At 47.5% G+C, this 23,457-nt stretch overlaps 1 protein-coding gene across 1 annotated transcript in view; it reads right to left on the bottom strand.

Moving 5' to 3' along the window:
• Positions 1-23,457, bottom strand: part of LOC122554034 (polypeptide N-acetylgalactosaminyltransferase 16-like) — a 106,296-nt gene that overhangs the window by 10,554 nt on the left and 72,285 nt on the right. Inside the window, exons 8-13 of the mRNA XM_043698521.1 lie at positions 18,932-19,035; positions 13,294-13,420; positions 6,675-6,767; positions 5,990-6,073; positions 3,589-3,733; positions 1,843-1,959 (exon numbers count right to left, since the gene is read on the bottom strand). Of these exons, the coding sequence (XP_043554456.1) occupies positions 1,843-1,959; positions 3,589-3,733; positions 5,990-6,073; positions 6,675-6,767; positions 13,294-13,420; positions 18,932-19,035 (670 nt within the window). The remainder of the gene's footprint in view (positions 1-1,842; positions 1,960-3,588; positions 3,734-5,989; positions 6,074-6,674; positions 6,768-13,293; positions 13,421-18,931; positions 19,036-23,457) is intronic.

Raw genomic sequence — 23,457 nt, 5'->3', positions numbered from 1 at the left:
GGAATGGGACTGGGTGGGTTACTCTTCGGAGGGTCGGTGTGGACTGGTTGGGCCGAAGGGCCTGTTTCCACACTGTAGGGAATCTAATCTAATCTAATGTGTTCTGAAGTGGCCAGGTGGCCCTCACTATCACGAAACATCTCAAGGGTTGGCTGACAAATGCCAGCCTTGTCAGCAACACATCCTTAAATGGCAGAGGAGGAAGTACATAGCCAATTTGTTCCAACATGGAACCCTTTAATTCCGTTGCGTGGCCTCCTGTTGTGTAATTTAAAGGGGCCGGCCTGTATGATGCCTCTGTTTTGGTTGGCTTTGTGGCTGTTGCACGGCTTTCGTGGGTAACGTTGCTCATGGGTGGTGTTCACGCCCTGAGAGTGAATGGGTTTTGGTGGAATTGGAGGAGGTGGGGGAGTCGAACCTCACTGTGCTCCTGTAATGATTGTAATAAGGTCAGCCAGGGGGACCTCATGGGGGCATGACGTTCCGTGACTGGGGCTGTTAATCAGGGACCAGATAAGAACAGGAGTGTCTGCTCACACTGAGGGGCTGGCACTGAGGAAGCTCGATCAGTCTCAAGGACCCTTCCCATGTATATAAAGGGTGACTTGATGACGGGATACCAGCCTTGGTGGTGTTACTTCAGTTCCATGTGTGCAGGAGACCATTTGGCAGATGGGCCGGGAAGCCTGAAGGAAACACTGCCGGGTGCTTCTGGAGCTAGAATAAGCAGTGATCCCTGCTGATGTTTACAGTTCAGTTTCCCCGCTAAGTAACCATTTTCCATTGTAAGTTGAAGCCTTTAAATGTGTCCCCTGCTGTCTGACCGTTGCTGCTGCTGTTGTGATGGGATGTTTTATTGTCAACATAAACCCCAGGCGAACATTTGGAGTTCCTGCCCACATGGTTTCTGTTAATAATTTGAATGTTTCAGCATGTTTTAAGCCTGAAGTATCCCTAATATTGCAAGGAATAAGCTGCCCTACTTCCTTGCATTATCACAAAGACATACGCAAACCAGTTAATAATGACTCTTGATTCTCTATTTTTTAGATGACCCCTCACACTTTCCAAGATTTATTTTGGAGAATGCATTATGCTTGTTGTTGAATTAACCCTCGCCCAATTTTGGCTTGCTCAGTGAATATCAGAAGGGGCAATCTCTGGACTGTTGAGTGACAAACGTAGCTGAGACAGAAATCGTGGGTTCCTGTCATAACTCTGGAGACAAGAGCACAAAGGTGCAGTCCTGAGGGAATGCTGCAACGTCGGAGATGCCATCTTCCCTCTCAGTTCCACTCCACAAAGCAAAGGCCAGTTCTCCCTTGTGGTTTGGCCAACGCTTGTCTTTCAATCGACTGACCGAAACACAGATGATTTGCTCATCGTTGGCCGTGTACCTTGCCCTAAAGAGAGCTCACCTTTAAAGGACTTCCTGTGCTGTGTTGTTGTGACCCTGCCTGACTGCTCACCTGCTTGGTGTCTGCGAGCTGCACGCACAGACAAGTCAGCTGCCATGTCTGCTTCATTACTTTGTAATGTGTTTTACTGTGTTCAATAAATGAACCCACAGAGTTCATCCGTCCCTGATTATCAGGCACTTATCACACACAGGACGATTGTTAATCACTTTGCACGCAGCAAGACCGCACAAACAGATCCTGTGCGTTTCCCCACTTTAACACGGACTCCGTTCCCAGAGTCATAAACAGTGTTGTGCTGCAGGAGAGCGGGGGCGTTGGGGATAAAGGGTCGAGACCGGCCGTGAACAGGACTGAGCTCCCTGCCCCAACCCCTGAGTCCCGCCAGCGGAGTTCCTGCAGGTGCACAAGTCCCCGTTCTCACCTGTCTGCCGTCCTCCTGGTTACACGGTTCGAGTACAACTTGGGAAGCTATGGAGAAGTTTGAAATTGCCACGCACTTGTCCTGCTGCTTGATCTGTCCCCCAGAGAACAGCCATTCCTGCAAATCATCAAAACATCCAAAAATCCAATCACATCCGTTCAATTCCATCAGAGAGGGGATGGAAGCAAACTGGGAAATATTAACAAAATCATTCAAGGTCAGTGTGATTACGTTGCCCTGTGAATCACAAATTTTGAGGTAAACTTGCCCTCCTTGTCTTTCTCAACATCGCCGATCACAATGTGAACCAGACCATCCTCCTCCAACTGTGTGACACCGGTCTCACCTGGTTCCATTCTGACAGCAGCAGCGAACAAAACAGGAACACAAGTAGACCATTCGGCCCCTCGAAGCACTCCTCTCCCCAACGCCGCCATTGGAACTGATCGACTGTGGGTCAAATTTCGCATCCCTCTGGTAACCTTTCATTCCCCGGTCAAACAAGAATCGATCTACCTCAGCCTTCAGTCTCACAACCATCAGAGAGAAATGGTCTTACCTCTGTCCTGCCAGAGGGACTCCTCACATTCAAACTACGTCTGGCCTGATCCGCAAGAGGAACCATCCTTTAGCCAGCCGCCTTAAGACCTTTCAGGATTCATAAAGTCACCGCCCAATCTTCTAAACTCCAGTAGAAACAAGCTCAGCCTGTCCAGCTTACCTTCATTCCAGGTAGTAGTCCTCCTCTAACCTGCTTCCAATACCTTTACACTTGCTAAGATAGATAAGAAAGGTGTGTGTGACCTACAATGGTTGCCTTTCCTGCCTCCAAGATCTTATTCTTGACTCCCTTACAACTCCTCATTGACGTGTTACCCCTCAGGAAGCCAAGTGCCATTCACCCACCACCTTGTGACGTACATTAGTTCCTGCTCCAGTGACCTCTCTCTCTGTTTTACAAGTCTGCAACTCCCTCACTACCTCACCTCTCCCGACCTGAGTAATCTCCCTCTGGCCCGGCAACCTTCCGAACATATCCGAGCTTCTCCAATTCCGGCAGCCCAGATTTTTCACCGCTCTACCATTCGTGGCTGCGCTTTCAGATGCCGAGATCCCCAAGCTCTGGAATTCCCCGCTGAAACTGTCTAATTTTTTAGTATATTCCTTAATACCTTTCGGTTACCTGCCATAAAAACACCTTTCATTGTGGCTCAGTGTCAAACCAGGTTAGAGAACAATCCAGTTGTACCGGTGTTACAGAACACAGAACATAGAACATTCCAGCGCAGTACAGGCCCTTCGGCCCTCGATGTTGCGCTGACCCGTGGAACCAATCTGAAGCCTGTCTAACCTATACTATTCCATTTTCATCCTTATGTTTATCCAATGACCATTCAAATGCCCTTAATGTTGGCAAGTCTACTACTGTTGCAGGCAGGGTGTTCCACACCCCTACTACTCTCTGAGTAAAGGAACTACCTTTGACATCCCTCCTATATCTACCACCCCTCAATTTAAAGCTACGCCCCCTCATGCTAGCCATCACCATCCGAGGAAAAAGGCTTTCACTGTCCAACCCTATCTAACCCTCTGATTATTTTATACGTCTCAATTTTAAGTCACCTCTCAACCTTCTTCTCTCCAATGAAAACAGCGTCAAGTCCCTCTCCTCATAAGACCTTAAAGACATCACATAAACACAAGTTGCTCTTGAGGAAACAAGGCCACTGGTTTCTTGCTTCTCACCTGGCTGTAGGGAATGCTGCTTAGTGTCTCAGTGCACTGCCCCAGGCCAATGATGGTATCGTCTGTCTTGTAAAGGGCCTGAGATTGCATGCACTTCCCTCTCTGTCTCAGCACAACTGTTTCGGATGCCTGCTTTTCTGGAATTCTGCAGTTAAAAATAAAGATGTGAAAACCAGATAAAGTAAGCCACTCGCTCATGGCAAACTGAACAGAAGTCAGCACTTGGAGTATCTTAATTTTATTTCATTCATGGGTCAACGGCAAGGCCAACATTTGGGGGCCTGTGCCTAGGAGAAGGTGAGCTATCTAAGGAGTCTTGGTGAATTTCTGCAGCGCATCTTGTAGATAGTACTACAACAGCGACGGAGGTGGAGGGACTGAAGGTTTGTGGATGTGGTACCAATCAAGTGGGCTGCTTTGTCCTGGATGGTGTCAAGCTTTTTGAGTGTTGTTGGAGCCACACCCATCGCAAGTGGGGAGTACAGAGGAACCTCGATTATCCAAATGTCAATTATCCAAACAAAATACTCCCCGCTCATGTTATTCGGATAATTGAGGTTCCTCTGTACTCCATCACACTCCTGACCTGTGTCTTGTAGATGGTGGGTTGGTGGAGTCTTCCTGCTGTTGTAGCTGGTGTATTTATGTGCCTAGTCCAGGTCAGTTTCTGGCCAATTGGATGTTGATAGCGGGGGATTTAGTGATGGCAATACCATTGAACTTCAAGGGGCCATGGTTAGATTGCCTCTTATTGGAGATGATTGTTGCCTGGCATGAATGTTACTTGCCACTTGTTAGCCCAAATCTGTATATTTGTCCAGATTTGGCTGCATACGGACATGGACTGCTTCAGCAGTTGAGGACTAGTGAACGGGGCGAAACATTATGCAAACATCAACACCTGATCACCAATAAACTTGCTCAGTTTGGGCTGTGTCAGAGGCCACTCAGCTCCTGACCTCATTGGTCCAAACATGGACAAAAGAGCTGAATTCCAGAGGGGAGGGGAGAGTGACAGCCCCTGACATCAAGGCTGCAGTCGACCGAGTGTAGCATCCAGGAGCCCGAACAAAACTGGAGTCAATGGATATCATTAATGAGTATCGGGGGGGGGGGGGTAAACTCTCCACTGGTTGTGACACAGTTCACTTTGTAGAAAAAAAAACAGAAAGGCAGAATACTTATTAAATGGAGTGAGGTTGGGCAATGCAGGCGTTCTAAAGCTTTTGGTGTCCTTGTTCATGAGTCGCTGGAAGTTAGCATGGAGTACAGCAAGCACTAGGAAGGGTGAATGCCACATTGGTTTCATCACAAGGGGATTGGAGAACAGGAGTACAGTTGTAGAGAGCCTTAGTGAGACCACACCTGGAGTACTGTGTATGGCTTTGGGCCTGTTATCTAAGGAAGGACATCCTGGCCTCAGAAGGAATGCATTAGTGATTCACCATATTAATCCACCCGAGATGGTGGATGAGGAGAGATTGAGGAGACCGGGACTGTACGCTGTCGAGTTTTGACAAATGAAAGCCGACCTCACTGAAACTTACAAAGCTCCGACAGAGTGTGACTGTGGACGCTTCCCTAGGTGTCATCTCAGGATAAGGGATAGCCATTTAGGAGCGAGATGTGGAGAGATTTCTTCACTCAGAGGTTGGTGAATCTGCAGAGTTCTCTATCCTGGAGGGCTGTGCCGACTCAGCCATTGAACAGTACAAGACAGAAATGGGTGGGGTTCTGGGGACTAATGATATCAAGGGATATGTCCTGTTGGTGGTGCTCCATGGTGGCTCAGTGGTTAGCACTGCTACCTCACAGCACCAGGGATTGGGGTTCGATTCCAGCCTCGGGCCACTCTGTGTGTGGAGTTTGCGCATTCTCCCCGTGTCTGTGTGGGTTTCCTCTGGGTGCTCCCGTTTCCTCCCACAGCCCAAAGATGTGCAGGTTAAGTGGAATGGCCAGAGTAAATTGACCCGTTAGCATCCAGGAATGTGCAGGTTAGGTAGATTAGCCCTGGTAAATATGGGGCTAGTGTCTGGGTGGGCCATTCGAAGGGTTGTTTAGGACCGCATGGCCTGTGTTTGCCCTGTAGCAATTACATGATTTATCTTGAGTCCACATTGTCGCTGTTATATGGGAAGGATGGTTGAGAATTATAAACCTCATCAATGGCAAGGGAGATAGAAACTGTAAACCCTCTGTATCATAACTCACAAATTTCCCTATCTGCAAAAAAAATTAATACCGACAAAATTCCACGCCTGTGGGCAAACTTGCATATCCGTGATTTTTAACCTGTATTTTTAACAAGCTCCGCCCTCACGAACTTCATCATTCTCAGAAACGGAGTCCGGGTGGAGACAGGGGGGAAATGACTGCCATTGGAAGCCGGAGGCATTCCTACCTGAGCTCCGGGTAGACGTTTTGGAGGTACCACTGAAAGGATTTGCACTGTAGCTTCTTCCGCAGCTGAACGCGATCTGCAACACTGAAACAGACGGCGCTAAGTTCAACCTCTTCAGGCTCACAGCTCATCCAAAGGGAATGTAACCGTTGAGAAAGCAGACTGCGCTCGGGCTCATAGAGGGCCTGGTTTTACGTGCACCCAATGGAAGAGGTTGCAAAGAAATCCACAAGGCCCTTGTATCTTGATACAGAGAGAGAGAGAGGCCCAGGCGGCTGGTGATGGGCCACCCCCTGCCAGCCAGGCCTCATTGGTGGGGTGCAGTCTACCCTCCCACTCAAGGGTTAAGACCCACGTCAGCCACCTGAACTGACAATCCAGGCTGACAGCGCAGTGCTGAGGGAGTGCCGCACTGCTGGAGGTGTTGCCTCGGAGCGGAGGCGTGCAATTTTAAAGCCCCTGTTGCACCTTGGAGGAAGAGTATTCTGTCTTGCGTGCCCATACCCGATGGTGCCATGACGATAATTAATCCCAATCCCTTTACTGCTGAACCCGGGAGGACGTGGAATTATTCGGGAATAAAGGTCTCTCCACTTTGGAGAAACCCTTTGAGATGTAACCTGGTGCTCGACTGGAACAGGAGATACGAGTGGAAAATGAATAGATAGGAATATCATCTGCTTACTTTCCATAGGGCCTTCCCACAGCCGACGGCCTGGCTTCATAGTAGTACTGTTTGTAGTCATCCATCCACACCTCCACTGTGCGTTTGGTGTTCCTTTTGAAAAAAAAGATCACAACTTCAAATGCAACGTGGTGGCTCAGTGGTTAGCACCGCTGCCTCACAGTGCCAGGGACCATCGTTCGATCCTCTTCGATCCTATTCTTAGCCACAATCCACCCGGTGTCACCTGATTAACGGTGACAAACGGCCCAGGCTAACTCATCCCCAGTCAATCATTTCTCTCTTCTCTTATTTATGAAATGACAAGACCATCAGAGTTACTCACTCCCCATCCTTCCATCACCTCTCCCCAAGTACCACAGTGGAATTCCGTGTCCGGGATTCCAGGAGTGGGAGACTGTAACCCTCTTGCACCGTTTTGATGGACTGTTTTCTGTGATTTCTGGTCAGTGCTTCAATCCTGTGCTTTGCCCTGATCTGTGCAGAGGAGAGTGGACAGATAGAGGAGCACCCCACAGGGATGTTCCTGGGCCTGACTAACGTGGCTATCCCTAGGTTGGGAACAACAGACTTGAGATCTGTAGACCTAAAGATGGGGACGCCAGTACAACCAATTCTTTCATGCCTCACATTCTTGGGAGTGTTACAGCACAGGAAGAGGAAGTGCTGGATGTCTTGAAACGGTTAAAAGTGGATATATCCCCAGGACCTGATCAGGTGTACCCGAGAACTCTGCGAGAAGCTCAAGAAGTGATTGCTGGGCCTCTTGCTGAGATATTTGTATCATCGATAGTCACAGGTGAGGTGCTGGAAGACTGGAGGTTGGCAAACGTGGTGCCACTGTTTAAGAAGGGCGGTAAAGACAAGCCAGGTAACTATAGACCAGTGAGCCTGACCTCTGTGGTGGGCAAGTTGTTGGAGGGAATCCTGAGGGACAGGATGTACATATATTTGGAAAGGCAAGGACTGATTCAGGATAGTTAACATGGCTATGTGCGTGGGAAATCATGTCCCACAAACTTGATTGAGTTTTTTGAAGAAGTAACAAAGAAGATTGATGAGGGCAGAGCGGTAGATGTGATCTATATGGACTTCAGTAAGGCGTTCGACAAGGTTCCCCATGGGAGACTGGTTAGCAAGGTTAGATGGAATACAGGGAGAACTTGGATACAGAATTGGCTCAAAGGTAGAAGACAGAGGGTGGTGGTGGAGGGTTGTTTTTCAGACTGGAGGCCTGTGACCAGTGGAGTGCCACAAGGATCGGTGCTGGGTCCTCTGCTTTTTATCATTTACATAAATGAGTTGGTTGCGAGCATAAGAGGTACAGTTAATATGTTTGCAGATGACACCAAAATTGGAGGTGTAGTGGACAGCGAAGAGGGTTTCCTCAGATTACAACTGGATCTGGACCAGATGGGCCAATGGGCTAAGAAGTGGCAGATGGAGTTGAAACTTGAAAGGGTTCAGAAAAGATTTACAAGGATGTTGCCAGGGTTGGAGGATCTGAGCTACAGGGAGAGGCTGAGCAGGCTGGGGCTGTTTTCCCTGGAGCATTGGAGGCTGAGGGGTGACCTTATAGAGATTTACAAAATTATGAGGGGCATGGATAGGATAAATAGACAAGGTCTTTTCCCTGGGGTCGGGGAGTCCAGAACTAGAGGGCATAGGTTTAGGGTGAGAGGAGAAAGATATAAAAGAGACCTAAGGGGCAACCTTTTCATACAGAGGGTAGTACGTATATAGAATGAGCTGCCAGAGGAAGTGGTGGAGGCTGGTACAATTGCAACATTTAAAAGATATCTGGATGGATATATGAATAGGGAGAGTTTGGAGGGATATGGGCCGGGTGCTGGCAGGTGGGACTAGATTGGGTTGGGATATCTGGTTGGCATGGACGGCTTTGACCGAAGGGTCTGTTTCTGTGCTGTACATCTCTATGTCTCTATGACTTTATTAGCCCGTCATTCCCACACTAGTTTGTCGTACGAGATTCGTCATCCACTGCCAATCTCCTGCATTTTCCCCATTACCTTTGTACCAGTGACCCTTTGAATGCTCCTATTGAACCTGCCTCCACCGCGTTTCCAGACAGTGCATTCTGTACCCTAACTACTCACTGTGTGAAAAAGATTTTGCTCACTTCATTTTCGCTTATTACGAGGAACAAAGAAAATGTACAGCCCAGGAACAGGCCCTTCGGCCCTCCAAGCCTGAGCCGATCCAAATCTACTGTCTAAACCTTATTCTGCAGACTGGAACAGTTTCTCCCTATTACTTTATCCAGCTTGCTTATGATTTTGAAAATCTCTATCAAATCTCCTCCCAAGGACAACACACCCAGCTTCTTCCATCTACCCTCATCACTGAAGTTCCTGGAACCGTTTCTGCGCTCTCCTCAATGCTTTCACATTGTTCCAGTTTTACTGTCCCTATTGCTCTGTTAATGAGCAGTGAAGGAGGATTTGTCTCATCTGACTGACTCTGTTCCAACTTAATGAGTGTCCCTGGAGGGGAACCATATACTCAGGAGGACAAGCAAAACAGAGGTGGGGCAGCTCTGATGATAAAGTGTGGAGCATCATATCACAAAGTGGAATCTATTTGGGTGGAAATAAGGAATGGAAAGGGTAGGATTCCATGGTTCTGAGTTGTCTGTAGACCCCCTCCTCCCCCACCACCCATCCAGCACAAAGAGTTGCCTCACTGTAGGAGGAAGTATAAATTAGGAAATAATCGAGGCATGCAAGAAGGGCACTTTATGGGTGACTTCAATTTGCATAATGACTGGACCAATCACATGGGCAAAGACAACATGGAAGACAATTTGTCAACTACATCAGGGATTGCGTCTTAGGGCAGGACACTGTAGTAACCTACCCAGGAAAAGGCTGTTTTACATCTTGTAATGTGTGATGTGGTAGGATTAACAAGAGATCTCATGGTTAAGGGTCTTCTCGGAGATAGTGATCACAACATGGTAGAATTTCAAATTAATTTTTTCTAAGATTAGATTCCCTACAGCATGGAAACAGGCCGTTCGGCCCAACAAGTCCACACCAACCGTCCGAGGAGTAACCCACCCAGACCCATTCCTCTACCCTATATTTACCCCCTGACTAATGCATCCAGCACTATGGGCAATTTAGGAGGGCCAATTCACCTGACCTGCACATCTTTGGACTGTGGGAGGAAACCGGAGCACCCGGAGGAAACCCACGCAGACACGGGGAGAATGTACAAACTCCACACAGTCAGTCGCCTGAGGCGGGAATTGAACCCAGGTCCCTGGCGTTGTGAGGCAGCAGTGCTAACCACTGTGCCACCGTGCCTCCCCAAAGTTTTTATTCATTGACAGGATGAGGGCATCACTAGCTAAGCCAGCATTTACTGCCCATCCTTAATTGCCCAGAGGCCAGTTCAGAGTCAACTACATTGCTGTGGGTCTGGAGTCACCTGTGGTCTAGACCAGGTAAGGATGGCAGTTTCCTTCCCTAAAGGGCATTGGTGAACCAGATGGGGTTTTACAACTATCAGCAATGGATTCATGGTCATCGTTAGACTCTTCATTCCAGACTTTTTAGTGAATTCAAATTCCATCATCTGCTGTGACGAGATTCGAACCCATGTCCCCAGAGATATCTGGGTCTCTGAATTAACAATCCAGCAATAATACTACTAGGTGACAGCCTCCCCGTTCAAAGGAGAGCTAAGCAGGTCTCACACCAGTATCGTCAAATTATAGTCCAACAGGTTTATTTGGAAGCACTAGTTTTTGGAACACTGCTCCTTTGTCAGGTAGCTTAGGCCTTTACTCATTACAGTTTAAAAGGAGGAGTGGTGATCTTCTCAAAACATCCATGATTCTGAAGGGGTTTGACAGAGTAGCTGTAGAGAAGATGTTTCCACTTGTGAGGGAATCTTGAAACTAAAGGGTGTGGTTAGAGAATAAGGAGTCACTCATTTAAAACTGAGATAGGGAGAAATTTCTTCTCCCGGAGGATGATGAATGTCTGGAAATGTCTGTCCCAGACTGATATGGAGGTCAGTGAAAGAACTTAAAGTTGGAGTAGATAGATTTTGGAAATACCAGGGATGTGAGGGCTGTGAGGATCAGGATAGAGGAGTTGATGGTCAGCCACAATCCTGGGGTTGAATGGCTTGAGGGTCTGAATGACTTCCTATTGTTCCTAGTTCTTATATTCCTGTAAAGCTAATCTCTGCAGCAGTGACCATGGAACTATCGATCCATGTGAAAAGAGTTCTGGTCCACTGATGTCCTATAAGCGAGAAAATCTTTACCTAGTCCGGCCTATATGTAACTTCAGACCCACAGCGATATGGCTGACTCAGAACTATCCACTGAAACAGCCCTAGTTCACAGTCAGTTCAGGAAAGACAGTAAATGTTAGCACATCCGTCCAGAAAGCTGGGCATGTTTTCTAGATTAGATTAGATTCCCTACAGTATGGAAACAGGCCCTTCGGCCCAACAAGTCCACACCGACCCTTCGAAGAGTAACCCACCCAGACCCATTCCCACATTTACCCCTGACTAATGCACCTGACACTACGGGCAATTTAACACGACCAATTCACCTGACCTGCACATCTTTGGATTGCGGGAGGGAACCGGAGCACCCAGAGGAAACCCAGACAGACGCCGCCCGAGGCTGGAATCAAACCCGGGTCCCTGGTGCTGTGAGGCAGCAGTGCTAACCACTGAGCCACCGTGCTGGGACAAAGAATGGGGAAGAGTGTACGGTTTGGAACTCTCTCTCTCTCTCTCTCTCTGAAAAGGTGGTGGAAGCAAATTCTTTGAATTTGAGTGAAGGCAGAATGAGGCTGATTCGTGGTAAGCAAGAAGCGAAAGGTCAGTGGGGACAGGAAGGAATGTGGACTGATCAGATCAGCTACAACCTCATCGAACGGCAGCGCAAGCTTAACAACTTGAACGGCCAACTGCTGCTCCCAATTCATAAGTCACCGTCTGGTGCTGCACTGTCTCCCCATTCCCCCCCCACCTCCGGAGTATCTCGGACACTTCCCTTTTTATCTGCCAACCAGAATATTTTTTCCCTCTTGTTGGTTCCCTCACCACCAGTTGCAGACCCAGTTATATCGTTTAGGACCTGACCAGCTCGATCAGTAATGCTGCTGTCGAGTCACTCTTGGTGGTGGACATTGAGAACCCCACCCAGAGAACATTTTGCCAACTTCAGGGCTTCCTCCAAGTGTTGTTCAACATGGAAGAGTACGGATTCATCAGCCGAAAGGATGGTGCATGGTAATCAGCGGTTTTCCTTGCCCGTGTTCAATCTGAAGCCATGAGATTAAATGGGATCCACAGTCAGTGTTGAGGACTCCCAGGGCCACTCCCTTCTGTCTGGTAGTCCATCCAGTTTCATTTCTTTGTTGACACTACATAGCGATTGATACAATCAAGTGTCTTACTAAACTGCTTCAGAAGGCAGTTAGGAGTCAGTCATATATATTGCATATGTAAGACACTTACCTTGTATAAGTGAGCTGATATAAGATGCAAACCTTATATAAATGAGCCCATAGAAGGCATTTACCTTATATCAGTGAGCTTATTTAAGACACTTATCTTTTTTGTAAGCCTATATAAGATGCTTACCTCATATAATTGAGCTTATAGGAGATGCACCTTGTATAAGTCTGCCTATAGGAGACATTTACCTTACATAAATGCACCTATAGGAGATGGTTACCTTATATAAATGAACTTCTATAAAATATTTACCTCATATAACAGCCTGTAGGAGATGTTTATCTTATATAGTGAGTCTATGGGAATCATTTACCTTATATAAATGAGCCTACAAGAGATTTACCTTATAGGAGTGAACCTATAGGAGATAATTATCTTACATTAGTGAACGTATAGGAGATAATTACCTTACATTAGTGAACCTATAGGAGATGTGTACCTTGTATAAGTCTGCCAAAAGGAGAAAATTACCAAATATAAGTGAGCCTATAGGAGATGTTTACCTGATGTAAGTGAGCCTATAGGAGACAGTTACCTAATATAACTGAGCCTATAGGAAAAAGTTCCCTCATGTAAATGAGCCTATAGGAAACAGTTACCTGATATAAGTGAGCCTATGGATAACGTTCCCTGACATAAGTGAGCCAATGGGGTGCAGTTCCCCGATATAAGTGAGCCTGTGGGAGAGAGTTACCTGATGTAAGTGAGCCTGTGGGAGAGAGTTACCTGATATAAATGAGCCTGTGGGAGAGAGTTACCTGATGTAAGTGAGCCTGGGGGAGAGTGTTATCTGATATAAGTGAGCCTGTGGGAGAGTGTTACCTGACGTAAGTGAGCCTGTGGGAGAGAGTTACCTGACGTAAGTGAGCCTGTGGGAGTGTGTTACCTGACGTAAGTGAGCCTGGGGGAGAGTGTTACCTGATGTAAGTGAGCCTGGGCGAGAGAGTTACCTGATGTAAGTGAGCCTGGGTGAGAGAGTTACCTGATGTAAGTGAGCCTATGGGAGAGAGTTACCTGATAAGTGAGCCTATGGGAGAGAGTTACCTGATATAAGTGAGCCTATGGGAGAGTGTTACCTGATATAAGTGAGCCTATGGGAGAGAGTTACCTGATATAAGTGAGCGCGTTGCCCTCTGGGAAGTTGTACGGGTGCCTCTTGCGGAAGACATGTCCCACACGGCTGCACGGGACGATCTCCAAACTCCCTCCACACATCCACACACGGAAAGACAGCTCTGCAACAGAGTGGAGAAGTTATGGGATTAAAGAAGACCCGTCCAGCTTTCATGTTCAGCTTTGACCACCTCGGTAACCAGGCTGCACAATGGGAATCTCTAAGATTATTAAACACATCAGAGAGATAATGCAGGAAAATGGCGTTGATGTAGATTATCTGCCAGGACCATGGGGCTGAATGGCCTCATTTTCTTCCCCCCCCCCACCCCACTTGTTAATGCTTGTAACGGGTTTGTCAGAATAGCAGAGGAAGTGGCCATTCCACCCATCGCATCCATGCTGGCTCTCCAAGAAGCATTGCAGTCAGGCCTATTTCCCAACTATATCTCTGCACTCCTTCAGGTTTATTTCTGTCAAGTGTTTGACCAATTATAGGACTGCCCCTCCCCATTCCCTGCCCCTCCATGCTGCCTGACTCTCCCCAGTCCTTGACCCTCCCCATTGCCTGACCTTCCCCAGTCCATGACCATCTTCAATACCCACCTCTCCTTCCTGCTTGCCCCTCACCCTCCCCACTGCCTTCCCCTGGTGCCTGCCATCCCACCTCCCCACTGCCTTCCCCTCCCCAGTTCCAGTTCCTCCCCAGTCCCTGCCCCTCCCCGGTGCCTGCCATCCCAACCTCTTCCAGCGGAGATTGTGTTCCTCCACCGGATCTGGTGACACTGAAGATGTCTTCTCCCAATCAATACTTACACGGTCACAAAAACTGCTCTGAAGGAACAAACTCGCAGGGCGATAACCCCCTCGGCAGCTGCCAATCCGTTACAAAAATATTCCTTTCCTCCCAGACCTGCACCCATAACTCTCTTCAATCTAAGAGGGAACCTTCTTACTTTTAACAATGAAACACAACTTGTATTTAGCGAGCCTGGTTGGATGGTGGTCCAGTCAAATGGCTTCATGAGGAATGATTGCCAAACAGAACTCAGTCCAGGGTCACAGAATGTTGAAGTGGTGGGGGAGGTAGAGAGACTTAAGGTGGAAACTCAAGGCTTCATTATGCCTTCAAAAGAATCTGTGTGCCACTGGCTGGGTCAGCATTTATTGCCCATCCCTCCAGAAGGTGGTGGTGAGCTGTTTTCTTGACTGCTGCAATTCATGTGCTGTAGGTAGACCCGCAATGCCGTTAGGGAGGGAATTTAACCCAGCAACAGCCGGGAATGTTGATATTGACTAAAAACTGGGGATGCCCCTCAGAAGTATAGAGAATCTAGGGGGTTGCTTTAAGAAAACAAATGGCTGCAAAGAGGGACCGCAAAATATCTTAGGCAGATAGGATTATGGAAAAACTCAAAGCATTTTGTAAGTATATTTAGAGGAAGAGGGAAAATGTGGGGAGCAACTTGTGTTTGGAGACAAAGGATGTGGCTGAGGTTTCAAATTAATATTTCTCATCTCTATTCACGGAGGAGAGGAACATTGTAGCTGGAGATTTCAGTTGGGATGGTGAGGTTTTAAGGCATGTTAAGATTAATAAGGAGGAGGTATTAGATATTTTAACAGGCAGACAGGTGTATAAATCCCTCGGGCATGATGTATCCCAGGCTGCCATGGGAGGTAAGGGAGGAGATTGCTGGGACCCTGGTGGATATATTTAACACTTTGCTGGCCACAGGTGAAGTGTCGAATGCCAATGTGGTTCCTTTGTTCAAGAAGGGCAGCAGGGATAGGCCAGGTAATTACAGAGCAGATAGTCTGTGAGAGGGAAATTATTGGAAAACATGCGGAGGGAGATTGCTGGCCACAGGTGAAGTGTCGAATGCCAATGTGGTTCCTTTGTTCAAGAAGGGCAGCAGGGATAGGCCAGGTAATTATAGAGCAGAGAGTCTGTGAGAGGGAAATTATTGGAAAACATGCGGAGGGAGAGGATTAATCAACATTTGGAAAGACAGGGATTGATCAGGGTTAGGAGAAAGTGAGCACTGCAGATGCTGGAGATCAGAGCTTAAAAATGTGTTGCTGGAAAAGCGCAGGGTTAGTCAGCACAGATTTCTTACAGAGAGATCCTGCCTGATTAATTTACTTGAACGTTTTGAAAAGGCGACTAAACATACTGATGACGGTAGCGCAGTTGATGTGGTTTACATGGACGTAAGCAACGTCTTTGACAAAATTCCACATGGAAGGCTGGTCCTTGGGATCCGAGGCAAGCTGACAAACTGGATCCAAAACTGGCTTGTAATCAGGAGGCTAAGGGTGCTGGTGGGATGGTTGTTTTTTTAATTGGAAGCCTATGACTAGCAGTATACCTCAGGGAAAGGTGATGGGACCCTTTGCTGTATTTGTTATGTAACAACTTGTAATGACTTTGATGTGAATGCAGAAGGTAGAATTAGTGGTGCTGTTGATCGTGAGGAGAAGGGTCTCAGGCTACAGTCTGATATCGATCAGCTGGCAATGGGGCAGAGCAATGGCAGGTGAAATTTAATCCCAACAATTCAAAGGTGATGCATTGTGGAATAGTAAGGGAAGCGTATACACAACGAATGGGAGGTTCCCAGAGAAGGACTGAGGAACAAAGGGGACTTGGTGTACAAGTCCACAAGTCCTGAAAGTATCAGCACAGATACACAAGGCGAAAAAGGCATACTGTATACTTACCTTCAGTAGCCAGAGTGGAGAATATAGAAGCAAGGAATTCTTGTTACAACTTTATGCCACATCGGTTGGCCCACAGATAGAATGTAGTGTGCGGTTCTGGTCACACACTCTCGGAAAGACTACGAGAATACAGTGACGACGCTGGAGACGGTTTCAAGGAGAATCACAGGATATTGCCTGGGATGGAAAATCTCAGTCATGAGGAGAGACTGGGTTTGCTTTCCTCGGAGCAGAGGAGGCTGAGAGGGGGAATCTGATTGAGGGCTACAAAGTTACGAAGGACGTAGACAGAGTGAGAACCTTTTTTCTCCCTCAGACCAAAAGGGGCTGAGTTTAAGATGAGGAGTCAGTGACCTGAGAGAGAATTTGTTTTTCACCCAGAGGGTGGTGGGAATACGGAATGTGCTGCATGAGAGAGTGGTAGAGGTGGGTACTCTCACAACATTTAATCAGCGTCTGGATGAGCACTTAAAATGCTCATTTCATGCTGCGGGCTAATTGCAAGAAAATGGGACTCGTGTAGTTGAATGTTTGTTGGTCAGTATAGAATGGTGAGCCAAAGAAGCTTGTTTTTCAAAAACTTAATCTATCTTTCTCATCAACCTGCTCAGAGATGTTATCACATACCTCTGGAGCAGGTGGGATTTGAACCTGGGCTTCCTGGTTCACAGGTTTCACTGCATGACAAGAGGGCTTGCTTACTCAGCTGTGTGACTCTATAACGGTAAATCAGGATAGTGAGTGGCTCGGAGGGGAACTTGCAGGGCATGACGTTCCCATGTATCTGCTGCCCCTGTCCTTCTAGGTGGAAGTGCTCGCGGGTTTGGAAGGGTCTTTGAATTTCTGGAGTGTATCTTGTAAACAGTACACTGTTAGCAAGTTTTGAGAAGATTTGTCACTCAGGTTGAGGTTCTGGATGTAGGTTTGCTTGCTGAGCTGGAAGGTTTGTCTTCAGATGTTTCGTCACCGTACTAGGTGATATCATCAGTGAGCCTCCGGATGAAGCACTGGTGGTGTAGCCTACTTTCTATTTATGTATTTGGGTTTCCTTGGGTTGGTGATGTCATTTCCTGTGATGATGTTGTTTCCTGTGGTGAAGTCATTTCCTGTTCTTTTTCTCAGGGGGTGGTAAGTAGTACTTTGTGCTGCTACTGAGCGCTGGTGGTGGAGGGAGTGGATGTTTGTGGATATGGTGCCAATCAAGTGGGTTGCTTTATCCTGGATGGTGCTAAGCTTCTTGAGTGTTGTTGGAGCTGCCCCCATCCAGGCAAGTGGGAAGTATTCCATCACATTCCTGACTTGTGTCTTGTAGATGGTGGGCGTGCTTTGGGGAGTCAGAGGGGTGTTACTCACTGCAGAATTCCTAGCCTCTGACCTCCTCTTGTACCCACTGTGTTAATGTGGTGAGTCCATTCAGTTGCTGGCCAATTTTTACCCTCAGCATATTGATAGTGGGGGATTCAGTGATCGTAACACCACTAAATGTCAAGGGGTGGTGACTAGATTGTCTCAATTGGAGATGGTCATTGCCTGGCATTTGTGTGGCACGACCGTTACTTGTCACTTGAAAAACAAGCCTGGATATTGTCCAGGTTTTGTTGCATCCTCACTATCTCCGCGTTTGAACACGGACTGTCTGAGGAGTCATGTACAGTGCTGAACAGTGCGTAATCATCAGTGAACATCCCCACTTCTGAACTTATGATGGAGGGAAGGTCATTGGTGCAGCAGCTGAAGACACTGCCCTGACTCACTCCTACAGGAATATGCTGGGGCTGAGATGCCTTGTATTTATTGGAGTCGGGATTCTTTGCACGGAAGAATGAAGATACATTTTTCTTGTAGTTTGGTAGCATCGGAGAGTCTGGATCAGCTGTTCCATAGACAGGTACAGAGCAAACTCACCAAACTTACTACTCCCACCCTCACACTACCCATCAGGCACTGGCAGCCATGTTGGACAGCGTTGACAAACCCTTCATTGACCGTCCCATCAGGATATGGAATCTCCACAACTCTTCCCTTTCCCAAGTATCAGCTGAGGGGCCATGCTGTCCAAGTTTAGAGTCAAGGGGGTTTGGGTAAAAGTTTCACTTAGGAGAAAGTGAGGACTACAGATGCTGGAGATCAGAGCTGAAAATGTGTTGCTGGAAAAGCGCAGCAGGTCAGGCAGCATCCAAGGAACAGGAGAATTGACGTTTCGGGCATGAGCCCTTCTTCAGGAATGAGAGAAGTGTGCCAAGCAGGCTAAGATAAAAAGTAGGGAGGAGGGACTTGGGGGAGGGGCTTTGGAAATGCGATAGGTGGAAGGACGTTAAGGTGAGGGTGATAAGGTAAGGGTGATAGGCCGGAGTAGGGGTGGGGGCGGAGAGGTCAAGAAGAAGATTGCAGGTTAGGAAGGTGGTGCTGAGTTCGAGGGTTGGGACTGAGACAAGGTGGGGGGAGGGGAAATGAGGAAACTGGAGAAATCTGAGTTCATCCCTTGTGGTTAGAGGGTTCCTAGGCTGAAGATGAGGCGCTCTTCCTCCAACCTTCGTGTTGCTATGGTCTGGCGATGGAGGAGTCCAAGGACCTGCATGTCCTTGGTGGAGTGGGAGGGGGAGTTGAAGTGTTGAGCCACGGCGTGGTTGGGTTGCCTTATAGTGGAGGCTTTGCAGCACCGAGGGAGTGCTGCGTTACCAGAGGAGCTGTCCTCTTAATGAGAGGTCAAGCAAACACTCTATCCACTCCCTCACGTGGACATGAATGATTCTATGGCCGCAGTTCAAAAAGGATCAGAGGAATTCACCTGGTCGTGGCTAACAGCAGCAAGTGAGCTTCCTGTTTCAGTTTCTAACTCAAACATCCACCATGAAGCAACAATAGCAATCAGTCATTAGCAATCTCGTACTAAAGTTACAAATGCTTACCAAAATTTTCACCGCCCCAAATGTCCATCTGTGTGTCATATTTCCCGAGGTGGTTGAACCAGGATTTATTGATGACAAATATCCCTCCAGCAATAACTGGGGTCCTACAGAGAGAAACTGCAGCATCAGTCATGGGTTTTCTTTCATACTTTCATGGGATGCTGACATTGCAGTGTTTATTGCCCGTCCCTAGTTGCCCCCTTGAGAAGGTAGTGGTGAACTGCCTTTTCGAAGGCAGTCCGTGTGCTGTAGGTAGACCTACAATGGCCCTGACGGAGGGAATTCCAGGATTCTGACTCAGTGACACTGAAGGAACAGTGATGTTTCCAAATCAGGGTGGTGAGTGGCTTGGAGGGGAACTTGCAGATGATGGTGTTCCCATAGATCAGGTGCCCTTGTCCTCCTAGATGGAAGTGGTCACAGGTTGGGAAGATGCAGCCGATGGAGTCTTGGTGAATTTCCGCAGTGCAACTTGAAATAGCACACACTGCTACAATTGAGTGTCAGTGGTGGAGGGAGTAGGTGTTTGTCAAGCTTCTTGAGTGTTGTTGGAGCTGCACCCAACAGCATCACACTCCTGACGTAGGCCTTGGAGATGATGGACAGGCTTTGGGGAGTCAGGACGTGGGTTACTCACCACAATGTTCCTAGCCTCTGACTTGTCCTGGTAGCCACTGTGTTTATATGGCTAGCTCAGTTCAGTCTCTGGTCAATAGTAACCTGTAGGATATTGTTAATGGGGGCTTCAGTGATGGTAACACCATTGAATGTCAATAGGTGGTGATTAGAGTGTCTCTTATTGGAAATGGTCTTTACCTAACATTTATGTAGCGTGCATGTTACTTGCCACTTGTCAGTCCAAGCCTGGATATTGTCCAGATCTTGTTGCATTTGAGCACTTTCTGCTTCAGTATCTGAGGAGTCACGAATAGTGCTGAACACTGCGCAATCATCGATGAACATCCCCACTATGCCCTCTAGTTCTGGACTTCCCCACCCCAGGGAAAAGACTTTGTCTATTTGTCCTATCCACGCCCCTCATAACTTTGTAAACCTCTATAAGATCACCCCTCAGCCTCCGATGCTCCAGGGAAAACAGCCCCAGCCTGTTCAGCCTCTCCCTATAGCTCAAATCCTCCAATCCTGGCAACATCCTTGTAAATCTTTTCTGAACCCTTTCTTTTGTCCATGTTTGAGATCAGGAGCTGAGTGGCCCTGGTGGAACCCAAACTGGGTGTCTCTGTGCGGGTTATTCCTGAGCCGGTGCTGCCTAGTAGCACCGTTGATGACCCCCTTTCATCACATTACTGATGATGGAGAGGAGACTGATTGGGCGATAATTGGCCAGGTTGGAGTTGTCCTGCTTTTCTGTGTACAGGACATACCTGGGCAATTTTCCACATTGTCGGATAAATGCCAGCATTGTAATTGTACTGAAACAGTTTGGCTAGCAAAGCAGCAAATCTGGAGCACAAGTCTTCAGTACTATTACCAGAATGTCGATTCAAGTCTCACTCCAGTGTCTTGGGCTTCAACTCCAGACTGACACTCCCAGTGCCCTCATAGTTTCCTTTATTTACTTGCAAAGCCCTAGTTTCAGATCCAACTACTCCACCCTCCATCGGAACAGAAAATGCCATTTTGTTATGGTCTCTCTTCCCCAAGCGATCCCATACAACACGATTGTTAATTAATCCTTTCTCAATGATCAGTCATAAGCTTAGAATAGCAATAAAACTCGAGAACCACGGATACTGAAAATCTGAAACAAAAAACAGAAATTGCTGGGGAGCTAGCGTTCTGTGTCCGGTGACTCTGGCCCGGTGGATTCTAATGAGGAGTCACTGGACTCGAAACATTAACTCTGCCTTCTCCCCACAGATACTGGCAGACCTGCTGAGTTTCTGCAGCAAGTTCTGTTCAAGAGTAGCCTGTTCCTCAATGCAAAGGTCTAAGAAAAACCCCATTATTTACACACTCTGGGAAATCCTCCTTCACAATACTTTTGTCATTTACATAAATGATTTGGATGCGAGCATAAGAGGTACAGTTAGTAAGTTTTGCAGATGACACCAAAATTGGAGGTGTAGTGGACAGCGAAGAAGGTTACCTCAGATTACAACAGGATCTTGATCAGATGGGCCAATGGGCCGAGAAGTGGCAGATGGAGTTTAATTCAGATAAATGCGAGGTGCTGCATTTTGGGAAAGCAAATCTTAGCAGGATTTATACACTTAATGGTAAGGTCCTAGGGAGTGTTGCTGAACAAAGAGACCTTGGAGGGCAGGTTCATAACTCCTTGAAAGTGGAGTTGCAGGTAGAAAGGATAGTGAAGAAGGCATTTGGTATGCTTTCCTTTATTGGTCAGAGTATTGAGTACAGGAGTTGGGAGGTCATGTTGCGGCTGTACAGGACATTGGTTAGGCCACTGTTGGAATCTTGTGTGCAATTCTAATTAGAGTAGAGTACATTACAGTGTGAAAACAGGCCCTTCGGCCCAACAAGTCCACACCGACCCGCCGAAGTGCAACCCACCCATACCCCTACATTTACCCCTTACCTAACACTACGGACAATTTAGCATGGCCAATTCACCTGACCAGCACATCTTTGGACTGTGGGAGGGAACCGGAGCACCCGGAGGAAACCCACGCAGACACGGGGAGAGTGTGCAGCCTTCACACAGACAGTCGCCTGAGGCTGGAATTGAACCAGGGACCCTGGAGCTGAGAGGCAGCAGTGCTAACTGCTGAGCCACCATGCCGCCCAGTAGACCGAAGGGGCAACGTTTTCACACAGAGGGTGGTATGGGTATGGAATGAGCTGCCAGAGGATGTGGTGGAGGCTGGTACAATTGCAACATTTAAGAGGCATTTGGATGGGTATATGAATAGGAAGGATTTGGAGGGATATGGGCCGGGTGCTGGCAGGTGGGACTAGATTGGGTTGGGATATCTGGTCGGCATGGACGGGTTAGACTGAAGGGTCTGTTTCCGTGCTGTACATCTCTGTGACTCTATGACATTGCAAGTAAGGTTTGTCAAGCGACAAGTACATTAAGATCACCCAAGATTCCAGTCACATACCTCTCTGATTTACTGTTATATGCCTTCCCCTTACATCTCCACTATTGTCTGGGGGCTTATAGACAACCCCCAACAACCTCACGGTGTTTCTTATCCCCATCTATTCAGATTCCACAACCAGATTTTCCAATATTCTTCCTGGTTATTGAATCGATTTATTCCTTTACTAAACAATAGCCAAGGTCCCTTTCCCAGGTAGGGGGGTCCAAAACTAGAGGGCAGAGGTTGAAGGTGAGAGGGGAAAGATTTAAGAGGGATCTGAGAGGCAGAATTTTCATGCACAGGGTAGTGTGTGTATGGAACGAGGTGGTGGAGGTTGGTAAAATTACAACATTTAAAAGGCATGTGGGCAGGTGGATGGATGGGGAAGATTTTGAGGGGAATGGGCTGAATGCTGGGCTTGCTGGGTATGGAAGGTTTGAGTTATAAAGAAAGACTGGGAGATTTTCCCACTGGATTGTAGGAGTTTGAGAAATGGCCTGATAGAAGATTATAAGATAATGAGAGGTATAGGTGGAGTTGATGGCAGTTGTCTTTTCCTGAAGATGGGAAGTTTCAAGGCTAGGGGGCATATTTTAAGGTGAGAGGAGAGTGGTTTAAAAAGACATGAGGCAAATATTTTATACAGAGGGTGTAGAATGAACTTCCTAGAGAAATGGTGGATACGGGTTCTATAACAACGTTTAAAAGATACTTGGATGGATCCATGAATGGGAAAGGTTTGGAGAGATATGAGCCAGGAGCAGGCAGGTGGGGCTAGTTTAGTTTGGGGTTATATTCGGCATGAATTGAAATGACTGAAGGGTCTATTTCCGTGCTGTATGACTCAATGACTCTATAACTCTATAAACACCATTTCACCTCCTTTCCCAATTTGAATCTCCTTCCTAAATATTGAATACCGTACCCCTGATGTTAACATAGAACAATACAGCACAGAACAGGCCATTCGGCCCACGATGTTGTGCCGAACATTTGTCCTAGCTTAAGCACCCATCCATGTACCTATCCAATTGCCGCTTAAAGTTCACCAATGATTCTGACTCTGCCACTCCCACAGGCAGCGCATTCCATGCCCCCACCACTCTCTGGGTAAAGAACCCACCCCTGACATCTCCCCTATACCTTCCACCCTTCACCGTAAATTTATGTCCCCTTGTAACACTCGGTTGTGCCCGGGGAAAAAGTTTCTGACTGTCTACTCTACCTATTCCTCTGATCATCTTATAAACCTCTATCAAGTCACCCCTCATCCTTCGCCGTTCCAACGAGAAAAGGCCGAGAACTCTCAACCTAGCCTCGTACGACTTCCTCTCCATTCCAGGCAACATCCTGGTAAATCTTCTCTGCAACCTCTCCAAAGCTCCCACATCTTTCCTAAAGTGAGGCGACCAGAACTGCACACAGTACTCCAAATGTGACCTAACCAAAGTCCTGTAC

This window comes from Chiloscyllium plagiosum, chromosome 10 (assembly GCF_004010195.1).
Source record: "Chiloscyllium plagiosum isolate BGI_BamShark_2017 chromosome 10, ASM401019v2, whole genome shotgun sequence".
NCBI lineage: Eukaryota > Metazoa > Chordata > Chondrichthyes > Orectolobiformes > Hemiscylliidae > Chiloscyllium > Chiloscyllium plagiosum.
The sequence above is the reverse complement of the archived record's forward strand: the minus strand, read 5'-3'. Positions and strand labels throughout refer to the sequence as shown.